This window comes from Pterocles gutturalis, unplaced genomic scaffold (genome assembly GCF_000699245.1).
Source record: "Pterocles gutturalis isolate BGI_N339 unplaced genomic scaffold, ASM69924v1 scaffold14777, whole genome shotgun sequence".
NCBI classification, from domain to species: domain Eukaryota; kingdom Metazoa; phylum Chordata; class Aves; order Pterocliformes; family Pteroclidae; genus Pterocles; species Pterocles gutturalis.
Window position 1 is genome coordinate 35021 of NW_010115615.1, and position 17535 is coordinate 52555.

The window sequence follows — 17535 nt, forward strand, 5'->3', positions numbered from 1 at the left end:
CCATAGCAACCCTCGCCCCCTCCCTCATCCTCCATTCCAGTTCCTTTCCTTTAAAGTCTCTGGGGTCATGACCCACCTGGAGGACAGAGATGTGGTATCTGGTGTACTGAATGATCTGATTATATTTTTACTAGCAGAGCCTCCAATTCAATGTGCAGTTCTACCCTAAAGAACTATTGGGTAACAATCCACTTTCCAGAGGTTACTTTTTCTTGGTATGTGAAGGACCACAGTCACCTATTTTTCTAACTAAAAGTGGGTCGTTTTTACTGTACTTACACACTGCAAGTCTTGTGGAGCTGTAAAGAAGCTGGGCTCTAGTTCTTCTTGAACATCCAGTGTCATGTCTCTGCACAGATCTTTTGAAACCTGGATGACAGCATAGGACAAGATTATTTGATTGAATTGACAAGACTGACTCGTAGGTTCAGCTTCTGAGGTTGAAAGTCATCAGAATTTCCCTGGGTCCTTCACAGCACAGTAAAGCGATGCGGTGCTAAAATCAATCATCTTTGAAATTTTGCTTTATATTACTTCCATTTTGGTCTCCCTTTACGGAAGCTCACAGCAATTGTAGATTTGTTTTCCATAATGAATGCCCATATTTAGTTTTTTTATTAAAAACATTAACACTTCTTTGCTTGTGGTGAGGATAGTGGAATTTCATGATTGCCATGTTCATGTCTCTTCGTAAGGACCCAGACTGAGACATGAGGGCTGCCTTCCAGCTCTTTTGTTAAGGCAGCTCTCAAACTCCAGCAAATCTCACAGTTAATCCTCCAGTTCAGTGGTGGACTACTGCAAAGACTTGAAGTAGGCTTAGGAAATCTGCTTTGAAGCATAGCAGCAGTGGAGATGTGTAGGGTAGTAATCATGATGCCTTAGTTTCTGGATCTTTGCAGGGCAGTACCCTGAGAGTGATAAGAGCCTGAAGGTGCAGGTGATCTGAATGTTCGCCTCTTATTTCACATTTTGCTGCAGATTTCATTTTGAAATTACGCAATTTTAATTGTGTCTTCTAGTCTGTCTATAGTAAATTTTAAGGATATGAAATAAAAATTGTCTGAGTAGAGTGGCAAAGTTGGTGAGGTAAAGAGGGGAAGCCTGGAGAGTGGCTGTTGTCAAACTGATCCTTCTTCCTTGGGGGGATCGGTGGGAGAATGTATAGCAGTAAATCTTACTATACATATATACTCTGCATAATGCACATATTAACATCCTGCAGAGTCCAATCCAAAACAGAGCTCAAAAGGTTGCTAAGTAGGCAACTTACAAATTACACAAGCATCCCAGTGGTGCAGGTAACAGGAAGGGTGAGGGTTGGAATACAGATGTGCAAATTGCTCGTCGCTGGGATTCTAACCAGCTCTATGCTGAGCTAGCTGCAATTAGTGCACACATAGATGTGGAAAAAATTATGTACCCCCAAACCAAACCTCCTGCCCATCAGAAATCTCTCTGCACCCAGACAGGCTCGGGCATCATGTGGTGCAGTATGGCTGGGTACGGGACAGTGCATGTGAGCCTGAGCACTGATGTGTCAGTGGTGACAGGAGGAAAACAGGCGTGTGAGACTGGGGAGGAGCTCTTGAGTCAAGTCCAGCTCCGTTTTCCTCAGGCACTGTGCCAGATAGTTCCAGCTGCACTCAGCCTGGGACTGTCTTTCCCACGTGCCCCTGAGCCCACTGACCCTACATCAGATGTGCTGAATTTTAGGGAAAACTTGTCTTAATTTCACTCTAGAAAGTAACGGGTTTTTCTGGTTTTGTTTTATTTTTACCAAATGGCCTCATATAGGAATGTAGGCTAGACATATTATTTTGACAACTTATTAAAATAATGAGCATTAATTTAATTACATTAAATCATTGGGTTTGGTCACATTTAAATGCAGATGTAGCAGGTACATGTCTTGATAACAGAAATGTTTTTTTCCCCTGTTTTTTTCCTTCCCTTCAAATTCCACTAATTTATTTTTCCTCCAGACTTTTTGCTGCCTCCTCAACCCCCCTCCACACCCATGAGCACATTTCAAGCACATTTTGCTCTACCCCCTCCTCCGGTGCCCTCACTGCTTCCCATTTACACTGGGAGGTGGAAAACAAAGTGCTTCCTGATTGCACCAGGCACTTAGGCCTAGAATCAAAAGCAGGAACACTAAGGCATTAATACCTCACATTGGTGCCCCTGGCTTTTGGGCAGGGTGAATCAGGATGTCACAACCCAAACCAGCCAGCAGCTCACTGTCGGAGGGTCTCGCCAGCTCCTCTCCCCTGCAGAGGGAGAACGTCCTCCTCTCCCCTCCCCCCACCTCCAGCTCCCTTGTGCTCCAAATGAGGCCCAGCTGCCCTAATGGCCTCGGGCGCTGTTAGGAAATCAGCTGCCCAGTGCTGGCTCTCTGGTGCTGGTCTCTGGGGCTCCAGCTGCCCTCCCCGCAGCCCAGCAGGACCCCTGGCCACTCTGCCCTCTGGTACCTCTGCCTGCCCCATCTTGCACAAGCACATCCCCAACAAGCCTTCCTCATGCTCGGCTTCCATGCTGCAGAGACAAGTCCTCTCACCAGCTGCAGTTCTTAGGTGTTTATTTGGTGTTTCCAGAGGCAATCTTGTTTTCTTTTGGTGAGACAGAAATGTCCTCCGGTAATATTAACCAACCCTCTCAGATAAATCCGTGACGTTCACCATCCATAGGCAAGTCTCTTTGTAGATTCCAGGGAGACAAATTAAATAGGCTTGACTCAGCAGCATTTTTGCTGCGTGCATCCTATATTTTCTTAATAGTTTCCCATCAAAATGAAAATAGTTGGCATAGATTGTATACAAGCTGTAGACTGTAGAAAATGAGGAGGATGAGCAGACTTCAGGCAGATGATGTGCTGTGGAAATTGCAAATTTTTTGATTCTTAAAGATTGATTCATTTTTATTATGGTATTTTAACTAAAGTCTTTTCATTTTAATACATTCCTGAAATCCTACCTTGAGCACATTGTATCTGATGTAAAATTCCACAGCACAGAAATGAAATGTTATGGTATGCAATTTAATGATATAATAGTTTGTCATGATTTCACTGACATTTATGGAATCATCACTGATTTCAGTAAAACCAGGCTTTCAGCCACTTACCTGTTTTTCATCAATTCTTTATTCAAAGTCACCTGACAGGATTTAGTGTACTGCAACCTTAATCCTGCTTCAGCATAACTTTTTCCCTAACTCACTTTTAATTGTGTGTTTGTACACACTCCCTGACATTTCCAAATCTAATGAAGACTTACGGAATTGAAAAAGAGTATCTACCTGTCTTATGTATTTTATTGCGTAATACCTGAATGCATAATGTTAAGAAATTGTGTTTATATTGTCTCTGGTTGGGGTAGGGAAGTGCTGTTGCCTCAAAAGTCTGAAGTCAGGGATGTGGAATTATTTTCCCAAAGTTGCGTAAAGTCTCTGACTGAGCAGGGAACTCAGCCTCTCCCAGGCTGGAGGTAATTAGATGAGCTTCATGCCTATGTATTCCAGTAGCATAGTAATGTTTAGATCTTAGGTATTTGTCTATACCAGCAGATCTCAAATGCTGCTGTAAGTGGCTGCCATCATTATTGTCCTTTTACAGGTGACCCTGAGGACCTTGAGCAACACAGTGATAAAGCAGGAGTGGAATTGTAGGTTTTCTAAATGCCAACTTATCTTCTTGGCCAAGGTCTCTTCCTGGTTGTAGGGCTAGGTGACATCTAGTGAAGGGAAGTACAAAGATAACGTTATAAGGTTTTGTACTTTTCTATCTATTGATTTAACTGGGGAAAAGTTGTCTTCTGTTGAAATAAAATTCTCTGAAAATGCAGCCTTATATTCAGAATATTGGAAAATGTTAGATTGCTGTTTATTTGGAGAAAATGTCATGCAGTGTAATGATCCAGCAAAGTAGAAAATTTCATGTTTCAGTGAGCCTCCCTCAGCTCATTGTAAAATCTTTCATGGCCATGCTGCTACTCAATGTTTGCATTTGTGGGTCTGCATCCTAATGCTGGGGGCACAAATATAGCAGGCTGTGGGTTGTATAATATCACCCAAGGAGAAGTAATGATCTACAGGTCTGTTTGTGCTTGAATATTTCATGAAGTTCAAAAATTCATAATTGATATAAACATAAATCTTACTTGTCAAAGCAGATATTTAAATAATTGTTATCACTACACTAGTACAAAGCATAATTTAAAATAAAAACATTTCACAGCATTTGCTGTGTATGGTTTCGATGTTATTTATTTATCTTTTTTTTTACTTACGTCTTTTGTTTTAAGAGTATGATTAGATCATTTGAATTGTATGGATCAGACTACATGTAAATCATAGAGTTACACTGAAGACAAGAGGTGAAGATGCTGAAAAGACAGAGGACTGACCTTCCAAGTAATTTCAGTTGATATTATCAAGAGCAAAAATTGAATGTGTTTGATGTCTGTATGTATTGCTTCTCTGCAAATCATAGCATACTAACAAGTAAAATAATGTAAACACACTGTTAGACAACTAGGGAGGAAGCCAAACTTGATGTTTTAAATTTTCTGTGTTATGCACCTTCTATAGTCTACTCTGAAAATGCTAAAAAAAGACAATGATAATGATTTTATCTACCCTCCATTAAATTCTATGCCAGGGAGGTTCTTGAGGCTGTTGAGAGGCCATGTATGCAGAAGACACAAAGCAGTGTGTTGGAAATGTGCTAAAAGCTATTATTGAAACAAGAGGACACAGTCTACTAGATTGAGAGAGAAATGTGAACATGTAGTACTAGTTACAGGTGTTATTTTCATAGTATACTTTCTTACTTATATCACTGTCATGATGGACGTGAATATGACCTCACTCTTCATTTGTAGATATGTACTTATGAACTTTCCCATCCCCTTATCAGCTGTTTTCTTTGTGTTTTTAGATCATGGGGAATTCATATGCAGGGCAACTAAAATCTGCCCGTTTTGAAGAAGCTCTTCATAACTCCATAGAAGCTTCTCTGAGATGTAGCAGTGTTGTCCCACGGCCGATCTTCTCACAGCTCTACCTGGATCCTGACCAGCCTCCTTTCTTGCCGGAAGGTAACCATGAAAGTATGGCACATTTCAATTATTGTTTTTTCTGTGTGAGAAAAGGGTGGGATATGTTTCATTAAAAAAACAGAAAGCTGTACAGCAGTTCATTGTGTGACACAAAATCTGAATCTTAGGCATCATTAAGGAGAAAGCATGGCATGCTGATTATTTTAAAAGGAGATAGATGCAAGTACTGTTGAAAAGTTTGTTTCATTTTTTATTCTTGCTCAGATGTGAAGCCAAAGGTAGAGGAGTTGGATAAGGAGTTAGTACATCGCTATTCACAAAATGGAAGCCTGGACTTTTCTAACAACCAAACTGTTAATGAAATGGAAGATGAAGAGGAGGATGAAGACATGTCAGATTCAAGTAGTCCACCAATCCCGTATTCACAAAAACCTGCCCCGGAAGGGTCTTGCACTACTGATGGTTCGTGTCCATTCTTTTCACTGTGTAATCTTTACAACTAATTTTCAGTATAATGTGTAGTCTCTACTGTTAGAAACTCTTGACCTGATAAGTCTGGAAATATAGTTTATAGTCAAAGCCTTAAATCTGAGAAAATATAGATTAAGAGGACTTGTTTCAGGACATAAAATGTAATATATTATTTCAAAGCAGTGTCTAAGACTGTGCCACTTTGTTAGTTTCTGAAAGCCCCTTATTATCTGTGGTTATCATTGGTTTATTGTCCTCAAACTTAAGTCAGCATCAGTGTGGCTGTTTCTCAGTCTATCCCTAAATTATTCTCAGAAACATTGGCAAAGCTGTATTTAGTTGCTTCCATGGGCAGAAGGAAGAGGTTGGAGAGAGACAATGGAGAAGAGACTCAGTGTTCCTTCTGCTGCCAAGGGGATAAGAGGGATGGTAGTGGAAGGCTCTCTTTTGTCTTCCCCACTGGCCTGCTGGCTGTTGTTTCCTTACTCTGAACTTTCCTGATTGTTGTTCAAGATGAGCAAAATTGTGGACAGTAGTATTTTTGTTTGGTTTTAAGTGTATTAAAGAAAGGGTTGATCATTATGCATGTACCTATATGGACCAAGTAAACTTGATGTAATTGGTTCATCTTATCCCATAATTGTTCTGTTCTGAAGATTTAACTTCCTTAAAGAAGGAAGATCTATTCATATTTATTAGATGTGATTCTCTTAAAAACATCCCCCTGCCCCCCTCAAACTCTTGAAAACAAACAGTGTTTCCCACCAGGACCAAAAGCCCTTCTTGACATTTTATTCATCTTCCTCATGGGCTTGCTCATGCAGAGTTCATTAAAAGTTTCAGTTTGTAGAATGGCTTTGTACCTTTCTGTAGTGTATGCTTATATGTGATGATAGAAGTAAGCACTAGTGACTGGTAACCCTTTGAAATTTTTTTGGAGACCATTTGTTGCAAATGTTGACATTTTTGCTAGTACCCATTCTGAATGCATGAGCACATTTACCCTCTGTAACACATAGAAAGGCTGGCTACTATGGGAAGCTGGGCAATATTGTTGGGAGAATTATTCACACAGAAGTGTGTTTGCTGTCCTTTAGAGGGTTGTAAATTGGTAGGAGCAGAGAATGAGAAAGTATAAAGTGATATATTCCTAGGAAGGTATTCTCAATTGAAGACAAGTATCATTAAGGCTGCAAAATCTCCTGTGGACAACATGAACGTTTCTGATCACTTCTTTTAAAGAAATGTAAAATAAATGGGTCTGGATGCAGAGGAGAACCAACATGATGTCAAGAGAAAGGAGTTCTAACAAGGCTCTTTGCCAGCCAGGACAAAAACTGAGAAGAACTATGCTTACACCTTCTAAGTATATCAAGGATAAAACACTAAGGAGGAAGAAGAGCTAGTCATGCCAACAGGGCCCTGCAGAAGTGTAATGGATTCATAAAATGGTTGTGAATGCATTCAGGTTGAAGGTTTAGAGTTCTTTAACGATTGGTGACACAGTTCTGGACCAGTCTGCTGGTAGTGGGAGCAGGGCTCAAAACCTGTCTGGCTTCAAGGCCACCATGCATTCAGTTGCTAAAGAGATTTTATATGACATCAAGAGATCTTTCTCGGTCTCACCCACACATTCTGTGATCCTTGGTTGTGCTTGCGTGCCCAGACAAAAAATGTTAGTTGTGAGTTTCCAGATAAAGGTCTGTGTCTTTACTTGAGAGGTGACCATTCATCCATGTGCAAACTATTCCATGTTTGCCAGTGCCTTTGCCACCCCTGCTCAGGATTGCTTCGTAAGGATGCCCTGCCCGACGTGGCACCACAAGGAAGTGCTCCGCTGCCAAGCGCTCACTGCAATGCAGATATCTATGCTGTGGCTGCATATTGCATCTCACAAGGTTATGCCTAGTTATGGTATAGTTACATAACATATCTGTAACTATATGCTCATGTATATATGTAATATTATGCTTTTTAGTGTGTCGTGGAAAAAGGCGACGTTCCAGGGGCAGGGGCAGTTCTGTGTTTTGATTTTTATCTAGAAGTCTTTTGTGATCAGAGCACCCTAGAAGAAAGTTTCCTGTGTTTCACCTGCAGAGTTTTAGGATTGTTCATCAGTCTTTGTCAAATTTACCATTTTGAATTTACAAAATCTGTCTTGCTCCTCAGTGTTGTTCTTGAGCTGATTTAAGAGAGCAGTGGGTTTGGATCTAGAAAAAGAAAGGAAAATACATTTTTAAAAATACTACTAATAATCTGTTAGGACAGTTTTAAGTAAGTGTTTAAAACACTCAGGTTTCAAATCATTCACACTGCAGACCATATGTCAGCAAGATATTAATCTGATAGCTCATCTTTCATCTCATTAATAAACCCTTCCAGAGATGGGATCACTGCCATTGTTTACATCCCTTATCTTAGTTATTTAATTACAAAGATAAATAACATTAGGAAAATGTTAAGGAATACTGACTGTAATGATTGAAGTCATGGTAAGTGTTTGGATGCTTTAAACTAAGCATGTATTTAATTGCTTATCCAAGAGCAAAATATTGGTACTAGAACCTGCAGTTCATAGCTCTGCATGCTGTAAAACTTGTCTCCCACCTTTTAGCACAGATGGGGCGAAACCTTTTTCCCTTTTTAGGTATTTATGCTCTTTGCTTTTCCTGAATTCAGGATTTATGCTGTATCCATTGTATTATTTTCTGCGGTGACTTGTTCTGTTATTCAGATGACTGAGTTGTCAGTCACATGGATGCAGAAAGTAGATCTCACTGCCTTTATTCGTTGGTAAAAAAAAATAAGTGCCTCACAAGTGACAGTTACTGAATGTTCTTTCTCAGCTGGCCATAATATTAGATCCCTTAACTCTCCTATTAGCCTGCTGGAAAGAGCAACTGCATTTGTCATTGATAATCACTATTAGCCATAAAAGTAAGAACTTTTTAATCAAAAAGAATAATGGTATTTGATGGATTCACTTATTTTCAGGAGCTTCTTTTTCTGCTAGGCATGAACTGTTATAACCAGCTTACACCTTCTATGAAGAACGTTTCAAGAAAAATACCTCTTCTTTTTCCTACAGGTACCTTAAAGGTGCAACAAGAAGCTGTTCTGAACTACTTGTTTGCTGTAGCTGTAAAAGAGGCTATTTCTAATTTGTGTAATAGCATTTTATGCAAGCTGTGGGAAACACAATAGTAGCACCTTTCTTTTGTTAGTAAATCCTCAATTTACCTGACGCTCAAAGAAGGGCCAAAGTAGTTTCAGAGGCAATTAGGTAAGCAGGTACTTAACACCTGATCAGTTACTGTGAAGTTAACAATAGCAAGTGACAGTGACTGGTAATTCATATGTAATTCTTGGAAGCTAATTCTTTATGCAAATACCCCATTTACTGCAGTACAACAAGGGGCTGGTACCCCACCTTGGGATTGCTTCTTGTTGCTGGTGTGGAAAGGGAAAATCTATACAAAATTCATTTTTAAGAAGATTCCAGTCCTTCTAGGTGTTGACAGCTGTGAGGATACATTTTCATTTTCAGGAAGATGGGACTGGACTAACTTAAGTGAAGTGATGTTGGAGAATGCAAATGTGCCTCTCAGAAGCAAAAGCTAATGAATTTTCTTTCAAAGAAATGCAGATAATCTCTGTAAAAGCTATTCATTATTCTTTTTTGTGACTGCTCTTGGTATTTGCAAATCTCTAATCAGAATACAAATGCCTGTTCTTTATTTAAAACAAAGCTGAGAGCCTGTGGGAAGATGATTTTTTTTTTAAATGGAACAGCTCAACTGTGTGGTTTTACTTTTTATAGTTACACATCGATAAACAATTTCATAAAGAGAAGCTGGTTTGTTTTAGTGGCTCGGGGGTTTTCTCTTCTTCAGACTTAGATGTCTGTAAAAGGTACACAGGTAAGTGTGACACTGAAGTGCCGTTCTTTTTTCTTAAGAGTTGTATGTGTTAGTGCTGCTTGACATAGAAATTTAGGTGCAAACTCATTTGTAAGTTAATAACTGTGAAATGTAAATGGATTTTGCGTGTTCTAAATCTTAAACATGGGCAGCACAAGTTCTGCTTGTACAGAGACATCATGTCTTGTCTTTCCTAATGTGGAAATGGTTATCTCTCACAGATAATTAAATATCAATTGAAAACAATGCAAAACAGACATAAAATAGGTTGGGTTCTCAGTGTTGCTTGCTATTGGGAAAAATGCAATTTTATATATATAAATAAATAGAACAGAGAAAGGGGTTAATCCCTCCTTCCTCTCCCTACAGTCAGTTACTTGCTTCCAAATTAATGTTTCTTACATGGAATTTTCTCGTTCAGTTTAAAAAAGCAGCAGGAACTTAAAAATAGAAGAGTGGTTTGCAGCCCCAAAAGCCAAGGGAAGAAGTATAGTGAAGGGCCCTTGAAGTTCATCTGCTTGTCTTTGAAGGAAAATTCAAGACTTGTATTGCACAGAAGCAGATTTGCATTCTCTCCCTATCTCCTGGTGTAAGTGAGCCCCAGCTGTACCTGGCCAAGCTCCACAGCCCTCCCTGGCTCTCTTGTTGCAGCTGTTGAGTAAATGAGGGAAGAGACCCCAGAGGCTCTGACGATCTGTCTGTGCTGCCCCTCTTGCTGCTCACCCACTGGGATCCCTCTGCCCCCTGCAGAAGGGGAGCCAGAGGAAACTGCTTTTAGCGTCAGCCCTGTTACTTGTCTCGCTCCCTCAGAAAATGAGGTTTTGGCAATTGCCTGTGAGCTCTGCTCCCTGTCTGTCAGGAAGCTGGTAGCTGCTTTCTGCCGCTCTTGGCAGAGAGGTAGAGATCCTGAAGGTACTGAATTTCAGCAAGATTTGTGAAGCTCAGTAGCTGTTGAATGACATTGGTGTCCCAAAACTGGTGTCCCCTGGGGCAGAGAAGTAATTATAGCTCTCCCCTTGCACAGCTTGAACATTAAAGAGGCACACGCTGGCCAGCCAGTCTGCACATACATACCTCTGATCCAGAGACGTCACCAACCAAAGCAGAGGAAGATGCCGAAGGAGATTGTGCAAGGAGGAAGAAGGGAGACATGGAAGGGATCTGAGAGCACTTTGGGTGAAGTGAGACAATACAGGGGCTAAATCTTAGGTATTGTTTGCAGATTAGGCAGGATGTGGCATTTTTACAGTACAGTCCTACGTATCCTAAATGGCAGGAGATATTAAATATATTCAGATGAACAGTCTCTCTGGTAAGAGGCTGCTGTTGCCTGTGATAGCAGACTGGGATACATCAGTTTGTTTCAGTCGGTACTACTAAGATGTTACTGAGTAATGCTTATAAACTTGTTGAGATGGTGTGATGGGTTTCTTAGGATTTACTGGGGACTCATGCAGAGTGGTGATGTGCAGCTGCTCAAAGTGTAGCTGAAGTTGTTTTGCTCCTAGCCTGGATGATAGCAGAGTCTTTGCTTTTGTCTTGGATGTTGTGGAGTGTTGGAACATTGCTTCACCTCACTGGGACATCAAAACTCTCAAGCATCCAAAGAGGCTTTGAGTTTCTCAAATATTATTGAGAATATTTAGGCCTCTCAATGCCATGTGCTCTTTCTGAAAGCAAGTCTATATTGAAATATAACTGTTAACAACACTGACGATCAAAATCCTGCTTTCTTTGGTGTTCTAGTGTTGTTATTGCTAACAATTCATGCAAGAGCCTCTTTTTAGTCACTGTGCTTCTGGGCATTTCCTGAAATTTTTTAGATAAAGGCAAAGCTAAAGAGTAATTGTGTAAAAGCACAGGTTTAAATCTGTCTTGAAATGTTACAGCACTTGCTGTTTCATAATCCTTATCTACACATTTCCTGTTTGCCCACATTGTCAGCAGTGGTTAATTTTTCTATTTTAAATCTAGATGTAGGGTGGTATTTTTAAAGTATGTCAGCTACTCAGGTTTCACTGAATGCCTGAATATTTAAGGCTAATGCTGAAAATTCTGGACATAATACCCAAATGGCATAAACACTGAATAAGCAAATTCTATTTTGAATGTAAGGGAGTTTCGTTCCTAGATTTATCTGCAACTGTTTCTTTCTAAATTCCATTGGAAAGTCTAGATAATACTTAGCCTGGTACCTAAACATCCATATGATTAGGATCCATATGCTTTTAAGGAATACACCTTAAAAAGAGTTTAACATGCTAAAAACAAATTGCATCTAACTAGAAAATAATAAGTTTTGCTTTAAATGTGCACTGTTAATGCTTTTCCCATAAAACATATGTAGCTTCTTATTGGTAAATTATTGTTATAATCCATTGATTTGTACATAAAAACTTTAGGCACTTCATTTGAATTCATTGTCTGTAGAAGGCGTGTGTGAGGGCTGAGTCTGAGCTAGCTTTCAGCTTGAATGAGCTGCTGCTGGAACTGAGCTGGTTGAATAACTGAAGAAACTACTCAGCCAAGAATGGGTGTAGGCACAAGACTGAACCTGTATTGGACCCTGTTTTCAGCAAGCTACTGCTTGCCAGGAAGTTCATGCTAGCTGACTCGATGCATTCCACTTTGCGCATGCTCTTTGCCTGGTACAGATGCGAGCTAAAACCAAAAAACAACTTTAGCTTTCACCATCTTTGCTGAAATGTTGAACTACGGCACAGTAGGTGAGAGTGCAGACACATAATGGTTGAGGTGACACTTGGTTTAGCTGTGATCACATTGTTCCCATATGCTTAGTCAGTGTCTTTCTCCAGTGGTTTGATTTTTACTTACAATTTCTGTAAGAACTATGGGCTACTTGAATAATATTTTAAATTAAGTGTAGGTGGTATACATTGATAACTGAAGTCTTACTGGATATTATAGTAATTTCAAATTTAGTTTCATATGTTTGGTTTTAACAATAATATTAAAACAGTACATATTATTTTTATTTTCCTTATTTTGAAATATTGACACAGATGCATGCCCGTCTTGACTATGTTGTGATATTTTTATGGTTGTAGTGAAAGAGAGATGGTCAGTGGATTAATTTGTGATGTCTTTGGACATCCTGAAATAGAAGGCCAGACTGTAGCACTGATCTTGCAGCTGGACAAGTGAGAATTGTAAGGGAACACAATATAAGAGTCTTGTTCTTCATAAAACCTGGTAGTGCTTTTATTGACTTCTGTCGAAGGGAAATGGGTAAGCCTCATGTGATCGTATCTTTTCCTGTGGAGGAAGCCACATGACTTGCTTTCTCTCACACCTGTCATTTCCTTGCTTGAAAGTAGAAATTACTCAATAAAAATTATATGTTGGAGCTCTACAAAAAAATGATGGGTGATTTTGATCCCTTTAAGTAGCAGTGCTGAAGCTAATGGAAGAGTCTTTGAATGTTGTTGTTAATTTACAGTCAAAGTAATCTAACTTTGAAGTTGGCTTTGGTTTGAGACAAAGATTGGACCAGCTGGACCTCCACAGGTCCCGTAATTGGTCTGAGCTGTCCCACCCAACCATTCAAAAGTCCCTACCGTGGCTGCTTGGTGGGTGGCTGCCAAGCCCACCCCGAATCCTGAACTCCCAAGGGCCCTGTTCCCATGCCTGGCACAGCTTGGGGCTGCCCTGCCATGCCTTTTGCCTGCCATCTGCGCACCTCAGGACATGGAACAGCAGAAGTTGCTCCAGTCCCCAGTTTTGCCCACTTCTGCCACTGGCTATAGCCCTGCATTGACCAGTAGTACAAGAACCAACATTATGTTCTAATTTTGTGCACATATATGTATTTGAGTGGGGAAAAAAACCCAACTGGAGACTTGAAGTCATGCAGTCCACTGGGACCTCAAGAGACTCCACTGGAGACTTACCAGAAACATGGTGTACATCTCTAAAACCAGTGAATTAATCTACTTGCTGAAATTCCTAACATGTACAGACAAGTTAAAAATTAAATTTAAATATTTTGCCTTTATTAGTCCGTACTAAACTTCAGTCATCAATTTTTATTATTCCTTTGTATTACTTAGTGGTATTTATGTACCAATGCCAGCCTGTTACAAGCAGCAAAATTGGTTCTCTTGAAAACACTGTAAACTAAAATTTGGCAAAGAAAAAATATTCTTTGGCATGTTTTAAGAACTGTTTTCTGTTAAAATCACAAACTTTCTTCTTATTTTGAATATTTTTGAAAATTTTAGTTTCTGAGCCATTTGATGTCTATCTAGTCTTTAGAGACATATGTCTCTTCTCTGTCTGAATGTGTTCAGGATCTCTTTAAAATAATGTTTATTGTCTCTGAAAACCTGAGCTAGTTGATCTGATGAGATGCTATCTCCATTTCCTCTATTTCCCTTGAAAAGGATATATTAAAACCCCCAGTTACAGCATCCAGTTGTGAAGCCCCATTTGCTTTTGTAACTGATAAAAAGAAGAAAATTAAATGAAATCTTTCAAAGATTTATCATTTGTTTTGGTTTGTTTTTTAGGTTTTTGTCAAGCAGGCAAGGATTTACGGTTAGTATCTCTGTGCATGGAGCAAATTGATATCCCAGCAGGCTTCCTCTTAGTAGGAGCCAAATCTCCCAACCTTCCTGAGCACATTCTAGTCTGCGCTGTTGACAAGCGGTTTTTGCCAGATGATCATGGAAAAAATGCACTTTTAGGTAAGAGATTTATTTTTTTCCTTGTGCCATAATAATTCAGAGAAACAGGTCCATTCAAAATGATCAGCTAATGACCTCCTACTAGAAATATGTTGAGGAGAGGCTCGTTTTATTTAAATTAAATCCGTAGCTGAACCTGCCTTAAAAGCCCATTTTAAAAAGTCTCTGATTCCACAATTAACCACAACCAAATCTCGGTGATTTCTGTGTGGGCAGAAGTCAGTTGCAGCCCCAGCATTCTAAATGTCAGCTATCCACATACTCTTTTATCTCTACTGATGGTTACAGCTTTTCATTTAAGAAGAAATACGCTCATACAACCGTAGGAGATGAGCTATCTTATTTTTCTGTGGATTAAGGGACAAATTCTGACCTTGGCTCCACCAGGAACATTGTTCTCAATAGGAGCTCTGAGGGCAGTTTGCTTCTCAAAATCTAATACATAGGGGAAACATTTATGTCATAATTGGTTACATGTATGACCTTTAAAATTTTAATACAAGAATGTTTCTTGGTGATTGAAGACAGACATGTGCACCTAGATTTCCTGCCTGGCTCACAACTGGTACACATTTTAACAGGCTAGTAAAAGTGATTTAAGGTATTTTAGCTCCTTTGGCCTGTTTTGAATTTACTCTCTCATTTCTCCCTCCAGTCATTGTGCTGCCTAGAATATATTCAGAAAGACCTTTCAACAGGGAAGAAATTACAATAAAGTATAAATACCCTGATTTAACCGCACTGTTCAAATTCTGGTCCAGACCAGCAATATTTTGCATAAGTATTGAAAACACCCTGTTTTGTACTTACGTGCTTTAATGTTACTTCTCCCTTAAACCCATTTAATATGCTACTACACACTGTAAACCTTTGGACCTAAGACAGAAATCCCCCTGGCTTGAATTAGATGGGAGAGGTGGTGTGACATGCCCTTGCTGGGTATGGTTGGGGTTGTGGAGTACTCTGGTGTATACTGCCATCCTCAGAGGAGCTGCTCCCCCACTGAGCAGGAGAAGCGTCAAAAGTTGATCAGTAAGAACTATCTGATAGATAGATGGTGTTTAGTCTGATTAAATGCGTTACTGCTTGTCTTTGTTGGTAAGCCTTCCTCCTCCTCCAGCTTTGTATCCATCTGTCATCTCTGATATCGTTTGATAATGAGCCTAGTGACTCACAACTTTGCTCTGGCATTGCTGATCTTACATATTTAAGTGCTTCTAGGCCTGTGTAGCTGGTACCTACAAGCAAAGAATTGACTCAGTAGGTCTGTGAGACCCTGATGACTGTTTCTGACAACTATGGAGATGCACCAAGAGTTCCTTTGGGTTGCAAGGGACAAAGGGAGGACGGGTTCAGTCCCAGGACAAAGAGGATGAAGAAATCTACTTGTTGGCATCCTCAACAATGTGATGGTAAAAGATGATAATGAGGCACAGTAGGGCTAAAGACAATGGCCTAATTAATAACAGTTTTATGGAAAATGCATTTTGTCAAAATGACTGAATATCTTTTTCATAAAACTATAAATTGGGCTGACAGGTGAGTGTAGGAACCAGTGTTCTCTCAGGGTTTCCATTGTGGAAAATAATAATAGTAGTGAGGATGAAAAGTTGGTTCTGTTACAGATTTTGAACTGATTAGTAAATGGAAAAAGCCCCCAAAATAAAGCATTTCTACTAGGTATTAATCTGCCCAACACTATTATAAATCATTATTGGTGTTCCAGAAAGCATATAAGATATTTCTTCATTAAGGGTTGAAAGCGATTCAGAGATGAGTGGAGTGGCAAGTAAGCCAGAGAGATGTAATTGTTCAGCATTAGATGATGGAGGGCCTATTCAAACAACAAGGATTTTAAGGCAGGCCCATTTCAGAACATGCCCTATGCTTTGTCCTGGGAGAAGTTAGACTGGTGCCATCTATATGCAACATTCCCATTAACATAGTTGTGAAGGGCACTGGAAATCAAGGGTGCTTATAATCCTCAGTCTGGACCCTGTCTTCCAGATCTCAACTCAAAATTTCACTCCCTTCTGTGAAACCGTTTTGGAAACATTGCAGAAAAGCAGTCTTCTGCCTTTGTTCCTAAATATGTTACTTTTGCGGGAGGTTGTAGATTTTTTAAAACATTCTGAAACACTCCTAACCTTTGCCATGAAGATCTTGACATCAAATGGTCGCTTTTAAGACTTTAATAAGCCGTAACGTCCAGCTTACTTGAAAATGCCTTGTATAAGGAGTCTCAGAGAAAATTTGTTAGATATTAAGGTTAATTTTAGTTACATGAAGTGGCAGTGGCTGCTATGGATTAGCCACTGTTTTGAGAGAGAGATGCTTGCAGTTTAAAACCCATTTTTTTTTAATGTAGAAAAAATTTTTGTTTGTTTTTCCCCTTATGGAAATTTCCTAGCCTGGCATTATAGCTTTCCCCCTGCCAAATACTTATTCTTTTCTGCACCCTGTAGACTGGAAAATTGATGGTAAGATTTTGGCCTAAGTTAGTATAGCCTAGAAAGATGGCAGAGTTTTGGAAAAGCTAAGATTAAAATCTGCCCGTGTTTGGCTGCTTCCTGACACGTGTGCTGAGAAAGGTGTCTGCAGAAGCTGTCTGTCTGGAGGCCTCCAGTCTGCAGCCAGGTAGGTTGCAGTGGCCTTATTCCTAGGAGATAGCATAAGTCATTTAATCTGTATATATATCTTCTGCTTCATTCTTCCAGGATTTTCTGGGAATTGTATAGGCTGTGGAGAAAGAGGATTTCGGTACTTCACAGAGTTTTCCAATCATATCAACCTGAAATTAACCACTCAGCCAAAGAAGCAGAAGCACTTAAAGTACTACCTAGTAAGGAGCTCCCAAGGTGTACTGTCAAAGGGACCCCTTATTTGCTGGAAAGGTAATAAAGGTGCCCATCCACTTAGGGGTTTTTTATTATATTAGTGTGATGTTGAATGAAAAATTGAAAGTTGCTGTTGAAAATGTATGCATTCAAAAGGAACTGTAGAAGTTTACTGTCTTTACTGCTTGAAGGAAAAATACCTACTGATTGCACTGAAGTCTGTATTTTGCCAAAGAGGTTTATCTAAGTCTTAATAATAACCATGCAATCGTAAATGGTCTTCCTCCATCCCCTTGTACTTGCAGCGGGAGCCCTAAATCTGCCCTTCTTAGGATGTGCAGCCATCATGGTAGAAGAAATGAGGTTGCTCAGGCTGCTGATTTTTTTCTGAGCCTCAAGCAAGATGACTCACAGCCAGGGCTCCAACTCTGGCTTTCCATTGATATTCATCTTAGCAGGTGCAATTCAATCTGTCTAATGCCTGAGGATAGCTAGCACACCATAGATTAAGAAAGCTCAGGTCACTGATCTCAGGGAAAGA

At 39.8% G+C, this 17535-nt stretch overlaps 1 protein-coding gene across 1 annotated transcript in view; it reads left to right on the forward strand.

Annotated features, from left to right (window-relative positions):
- Positions 1-4942: 4942 nt before the first annotated feature.
- The window catches only part of LOC104463067 (GREB1-like protein), a gene marked incomplete at its 3' end in the record, with an annotated part of 39477 nt that continues 26884 nt past the window's right edge, over positions 4943-17535 (forward strand). Inside the window, exons 1-4 of the mRNA XM_010075251.1 lie at positions 4943-5099; positions 5325-5522; positions 13981-14157; positions 16875-17051. Of these exons, the coding sequence (XP_010073553.1) occupies positions 4943-5099; positions 5325-5522; positions 13981-14157; positions 16875-17051 (709 nt within the window). The remainder of the gene's footprint in view (positions 5100-5324; positions 5523-13980; positions 14158-16874; positions 17052-17535) is intronic.